The 6,696-nt window shown below is 41.2% G+C and overlaps 1 protein-coding gene across 1 annotated transcript in view; it reads left to right on the top strand.

Moving 5' to 3' along the window:
• Nucleotides 1-3,351, top strand: part of TOMM20 (translocase of outer mitochondrial membrane 20) — a 12,945-nt gene extending 9,594 nt beyond the window's left edge. Inside the window, exons 4-5 of the mRNA XM_003797436.2 lie at nucleotides 1,390-1,532; nucleotides 2,967-3,351. Coding sequence (XP_003797484.1) covers nucleotides 1,390-1,532; nucleotides 2,967-3,011 — 188 coding nt within the window. The 3' untranslated portion in view covers nucleotides 3,012-3,351. The remainder of the gene's footprint in view (nucleotides 1-1,389; nucleotides 1,533-2,966) is intronic.
• Nucleotides 3,352-6,696: the final 3,345 nt, after the last annotated feature.

The following is a 6,696-nucleotide window of genomic DNA, read 5'->3' as shown; positions in this document are numbered from 1 at the left end:
CTTGTCTCAGCCTCCTGAGTAGCTGGGACTACAGGCGCCCGCCACAGCACCCAGCTAGCGAGTACTTAATATTTATTGAATTAGGTGAATGTTCAAAAAAGTAAGACTTAAGTAATTTTTTTCTTTCAAAAGTAACAAGCTTCTTCCCACTCAGATTATTGTTTTACTTGGCATGGTGGCTCATGCCAGTAATCTCAGCAACTCAGTAGACTGGTGAGGGGGAATAGGAGTTTGAGACCAGCCTGGGCAACATAGTGAAACTTGTCTCTTAAAAAAATAATAATAATAATTTTTTTATTTTTTATTTTTTTTTGCGGTCCCCATAGCTCAAGGCGCCAGCTGGGGCTGGCGTGTTTGAACCCAGCCCAGGCCGGCTAAAACAACAATGACAACTGCAGCAAAAAAATAGCTGGGCACAGTGGCGGGCACCTGTAGTCCAGTTACTTGGGAGGCAGAGGCAAGAGAATCATTGAAGTCCAAAAGTTTGAGGTTGCTATGAGCTGTGACACCAGGGCAACATCTTGAAACTCTGTCTCAAAAAATGAATAAATACTTTTTTAAATTAGTTGGACACTGTAGCAACATACCTGTAGTCTAAGCTACTAGAAAGGCTGAGCCTGGGGGATCACTTGAGCCCAGGAGTTGAGGTTATAGTGAATTGTGATTTCACCACTGCACTCTAGGTTGGGAAATAGTGAGACCCCGTCTTAAAAAGTAATAATAAAATAAATTGGCCTGGCATGGTATTCCATGCCTGTAGACCCAGCTACATAGAAGGCTGAGAGGCAGGAGGATTGCTTGAACCCAGGAGACCATACCTGCAGTGAACTGTGATCGCACAACTGCACTCCAGCCTGGATGATGGAATAAAACCCTGTCTCTTCACTAAATAGAAAAGAAAGAAAGAAAAATACGATAATTATTGCTTTGTTAGCTTTTTCCTGTCTTACGTGACCATTTTTTCCTGCTGCTATCTCTTAAAATAATTTTTTTCTCGTATTTCTGTGTAGTAACATTCAAATAATTATAAAGGGTTGGTTTAAGGTGAAACCATTTTTTAACATTTTCGTCACTAGCCTTGTTCTCTCATAGAAAAGTATCATTTTCATTGTAAGCAATTTCTTAGGTGATCTTTCAGAAATATTCTAAGTACATAATAATTTCCCGTCATGCTTATATACTGGAAACAGTTACATATTGGTGCTTATAGTCTGACTTGTTCTTTTAAATGGTTACATAATTAATTATATGAATGCACTATAAATTATTTCCAGTATTTTACTTGCACAGTGTTTTGGGTCAGCATCACTTAGGGTCAAAGCAGTAATTGCATTTTTGCCAAATGCCCAAGCATTTCAAGTCACGTGTAATTTTATGTGTCTCTTACAGGTGAATATGAGAAGGGTGTGGACCATCTTACGAACGCAATTGCTGTGTGTGGACAGCCACAGCAGTTACTGCAGGTATTGCAGCAAACTCTGCCACCACCAGTGTTCCAGATGCTTCTGACTAAGCTCCCAACAATTAGTCAGGTAAGGAATTGAAACGTTGTGAAATAAAAGTAGAATCTGAGAATTGAATGATGAAGGACAGTTTGTTGTTGTTTGTAGAGACAGTGTCTCACTTTATTGCCCTTGGTAGAGTGCCGTGGCATCACACAGTTCACAGCAACCTCCAACTCCCAGGCTTAGGCGATTCTCTTGCCTCAGCCTCCTGAGTAGCTGGGACTACAGGCGCTTGCCATAACACCAGGCTATTTTTTTGTTGTTGAATTTGGCTGGGGCCAGGTTTTGAACCTGCCACTCTCGGTATATGGGGCTGGCTCCCTACCCACTGAGCCACAGGTGCCAGCCCTATGAAGAAATTTTTAAAATGAGTCTAGTGAACATGATGAAATCATGAAACCCATCTGTTTAATGAAAGTAATACCAGAGACATCATCAGTGCTTGAAATTGCCTGCCTTCATGAGGAAACTTCAGATGACTGGCAGTTAGACCTAGTGTGACTGTGCCCTGGAGGTGGATCAAGGAAGTGTGTGTCTTAGTGTTAAGTCTCAGTCTATATTATTCCAGTCCCTAAATTCAGGCTGTTAGCTACTTTGTACAACTAGCTTAAAAGACTGTAAAAGATTAATTTAGGAGTTAAGATGCATCATGTTCATTTTGAATTCTTAGCTCAGATGAATCTACTTTTTGGAATAATACGCCTGTTATGTGGGTTAATTGCCAAGTTGGTGTAATTAAACATCAATGAAATGACGATAGAAATTTTTTACAGAGCTTTATAGTTAGTAACTGGTTAATTTTTCAAACTTAAGTTTTTCCTCAACTAGATGGGCAAAGGACTGGAAAGAAAATAAAGTGCCAAAGATTTGAGAGAAAGAGTTGGGAAACCAAGGACTTGGTCTAATCTTTTTTAGTTAATGTGGTTCTGGTCTGTTCATACCAGAATCCTGTATGTAATATTTATATGCTATTTGAAAGGCAGCATAGCATAGTGCTTTGGGAAAATTGATCTGAGGGTGGTGTCTTGAAATGTGTGTGAGTCTGGATAAAGCGTAATTCCTTTCTATGAAAATGGCCTCTTTTACTGTTACATTGTCCCATGTTATCTGGAAATGTTTTCAGAGTGCTAATTTCAGGATATGTTACTTCTTCCTATAATGGCTATGAGCATATCCAGGCCAACCAGGGAGATGTCAGCCATACAGTGATGTTAACACGTACCACAGTGTGATGTTACGCTTCCTTTATTAACTTGACTTTCGAAATGGACTGACAGTGGGTATGATCATCATTTTATGGATGCTGACAGTGTATAAAATGTTACATTTTGAAATAAACGTTAGAATGGGTGAACAGGAGCAAGATGTGACTCAGAATACAAAGCATTTTATGTTAAAGTTAGAATCTTGATTAAATGGTTGTGATGGCACTTTTGGAAATCATTTTCTCTTCTCTTTCAGAGAATTGTAAGTGCTCAGAGCTTGGCTGAAGATGATGTGGAATGAGAAACATGCGACATAATAAAATCTCGGTTTAAAATATTTTAAAAATTCTTAACTCGGAAGTTGAGCAGCTCTGGGGGAATAAGGGCAAATACGCTTGTTATGGACTGTCCTACACTGAAATCTACCGAAGTGAATGTTTACTTTGTGTAGATCCATTTGTCTGATTTATTTATTTTTCCCAGTGAAAAGTGTATTTTGATAGAGAGCTTTTCATTTTATAAATACACTACGAGTTACTGAAATACCATGGGTTTTGTTTATTTCTAAAATATGCAATTAAAATGTACGTGCAACATAACGTTACTTAGGTTCACCGTACCTGGTGCTCAGTTTTGAAAGAGGCAAAACTGTAAGAGAGAACTAAAGAATGCGCATTTTTAAAGCCAGTATATTTTGTTATAAATCAGAAAATTATATAGAAACATGATTGTGAAAACTGAGCATCAAGTTTTTTGAGCGACCTTATTCTTTCCATGTAATCTCTCAAACACAACTTTGTGAGGCGTGCTGCTGTGCTGTGTCAACAGCTTCACCCCTGCCGCCCCCCCCCCCGTGTATCAGTCCTTGCAATGCTTAGTTTAAATCAGTGGTCTTCATGTGCTCTAGGTATTTATCTCCTTGTATTTTAAACATACGTAGTTGTAAATGGCACTACCGGAATTAGATCTATGTATACCCCGACTCTGGCCGTGTGGGCTTTGCTAGTTCTGTCTGCTCACCTCATTCAGCGAGGGGACGGGCTGCTGATCCCTGACGCAGTCTTTCAGCTTCTCATTCATGTGGTGTTCTGTTCAGCTTCTTCCAATCCACCTTCACTTGAGTGTATGTGGACAACCAGGCCTTGCGTTTTTATATTCTGAATTTTGCATGCTTGCCTGACTTAGTAGTTCCGAATTGACCTTTTTGCTGGTGTAATAATAGTGTTGATTTTCTCTGAAATGACATGGTTTTGTCACTACTCTGTAAATTAATCTGAAACTTAAACGTTTAAGGTAACTGGGATGATCTCGTAAAAACATTTCCTTTTGTTTTTATCTTTCTTACACCTCCTTAATCCTACTTCATCTTGATTAATGGGTCCTGTTAAATGATGAGACTGAGGTGTAACCTAGTGACTGAAGACTTGAATGGAGTTGGTTGAACCTCTTACTCTCAAATAGAGACATATTATCTGCAGTCACCAACTCAGTTTCAGAACTGGGAGTAAGGATCCTCGCTACTTAGGGCATCTGTCAAACTGACGTTTCTCATTGTACAGATTGCCTTTATTCTGATTAAAATCTGTGGAGAGATCCCAAAGACTGATGTAGTACCAGGTGTCTTGTTTTACAAACTTTCTTAACCATTAACCCTTTTTATGTGGTGGTTGTGTGTAGTGGAAAGAGATAGGAATACAGTTGTAGTTTCTGCATCAGGTTAGCAGTGGGAAGTCACCTTAACATCTCTGAACTAAAATGAGAACATGTAGACAACACACAGTTGGAGGACTCTTACCAGCAAGCCCCTTTCAGCTTTGTGATCCTGAACCTGAAACAGGGCTTTTTTGGAGATGGCACATGATCTGCTGTGGAGGGAGGGACGACCCGCATACCTACCTGACGCCTGTTTTTACCAAGATCCCCAATCCAAAGTAGTGTCATGGTGGCTGGTCAGTGACTGACCAGGCAGCCAAGAAACAATCCGCACCAGCCACACAAGTCTGGGGGCAGTCGGGAGGGGAGTGGTGGGGAAGGGGGCCCAGAGAAATGAGGGCTGGCTGGAGGAGTGAGGGGGCAACTTAGGTTTGGGGGGGTGGGAAGACTGGCCCTGAGAACTGTAGCAGGGGAATCGCTAGGCTCCCTGGAAATAACTGGCTGTGGTTAACGGTGTGTAAAGGCTGCTGGTATCTTAATTTTGCAGCTGATTAAGCCAAGTATGTTTTCTTACTTAAATGACAGCTTTGGTGTGTTAAAAATTCAGCTGTCTTTCCCCCAGGTAATGTAATTGCCGAATGCTGTCTGTTCTCATCTTAAGTGACACGAGATGGTAGAGTCTGGTAGTGGTGAAGCTGGCCAAACAGTGCTTAGTAGATGAGAACGAGAAACCCCAGATTTAAGTGGAGTAATAGCCTGAATGATCCCATGTGCTAACGTTGCACACTTGTAAAAATCAAAAACGTCAGGAGTGGAAATTGTGTATTAGTGCTCGTTGACCTCCTTTGGGCAAAGATCTATTTTGTTTGTTTTCACAATTTGTACTTAAAGTGAAAAAGCATTTAAAACATAGACTTCACTGGCCATAGCAATGCTATTCTATTAAAAGATAACTAGAACTCATGTGTATGTTTGATTTATTATGTAAAGTGTAAAATCAGTATAGTGTGCGGTTGGGTGTTTGATTCTTCATACTCTTCAGTACAGTATGTTCACTGCCTGCCTCTCTGACCTTACTGAGTCAATCTGTGGACCAGAGTGTTAATGAAATGTAGCAGAAGAGATTCTGAGCAGATGGTCTGTCCTGCAGATAACTTCTTTCTTGTAATGTAAAAAAAAAATGCAGTTTTATTTTTGCTTGTGCCTCAACTGTTTAAGTGGATATTAAAGGGCTTGGAGAAAATTTGGGCTTGGTGTCTGTTTGCAGAAGTGAACTCTGCTGAATCTGAGGCTCTAAAGCAGGGCACCTCATCTTCAGGGTCACATCCCTGTGAAACAGTTGTGCCCCTTCTCCAGGGGAATGCACATTGCCTGTGACTGGGGGGTCATCTCAGATTCTAGGTTACAACTCCCCCACTTGATGTCTGCTGGGGGATTCTGTAGTGGTGGTATATGACTTCAGCGTGTGTCATGACCACCTGGAAGTTCTGTTCAAGCAGATTGCTGGCAGCAGGTGTGGGCCAGGGAGCTCATAGTAGTGGTTCTAGCAAGTTCTCGGGTGATTGGTGATGCTGCTTGTGTGGGATCACCATGAAAGTGACAGTGGAGCTCGAAGTTGGTTGAGAATAAGGACAAGAAATCCTTCACTAGAGAATGTCAGCTGTGTTGAAGTGACAGATTATGCACTTCAGCATTGGGTAAAAAATGGGTTTCTTGGTAGCAGCCATATTGGAGAATTAACTATGCATATGGATAATGATCTGAAGCATAAAGATCAATATCAGACTTTAAATTATGTTCAGACTAGGCTAGTTCGTTTAAATGTATTTTAGGAAATTTCAGAAAATTGCCGGCCAACTAGACGGATCAGTTAACCAGAACTTTAATACCCTAAGCATTCAATTGTGAGTTTTTATTCCACAGGTGTGTCATTGGGTGTATTTATTTCCCTTTTCACATACAGAATTTCTAGAATATTTTATAATGCTCAGACATTACACTTTTTAAAGGCGTCAGCCATATTCTGAAAACAGCCCCAGGAGTCATTGTGGAGGCACTGACCTTGCTTAAGGAAGAGTCAAAAACTTTGATGTGACAAAGAGGCAGGAGGGGGCGGTGCCCATAGTTCAGTGGGTAGGGAGCCGTCCACATACACTGAGGCTGGCAGGTTGGAACCGGGCCTGGGCCAGCTAACATCAACAATGACAAGTATGGCTCGGCACCTGTGGCTCAAGCGGCTAAGGCGCCAGCCACATACACCTAAGGTGGTGGGTTCGAATCCAGCCTGGGCCTGCCAAACAACAATGATGGCTGCAACCAAAAAATAGCTGGGC

This window comes from Otolemur garnettii, unplaced genomic scaffold (genome assembly GCF_000181295.1).
Source record: "Otolemur garnettii isolate 467f Iridium unplaced genomic scaffold, OtoGar3 scaffold00116, whole genome shotgun sequence".
In the NCBI taxonomy this organism is placed as follows: domain Eukaryota; kingdom Metazoa; phylum Chordata; class Mammalia; order Primates; family Galagidae; genus Otolemur; species Otolemur garnettii.
This window is presented reverse-complemented; position numbering and strand designations above follow the sequence as displayed.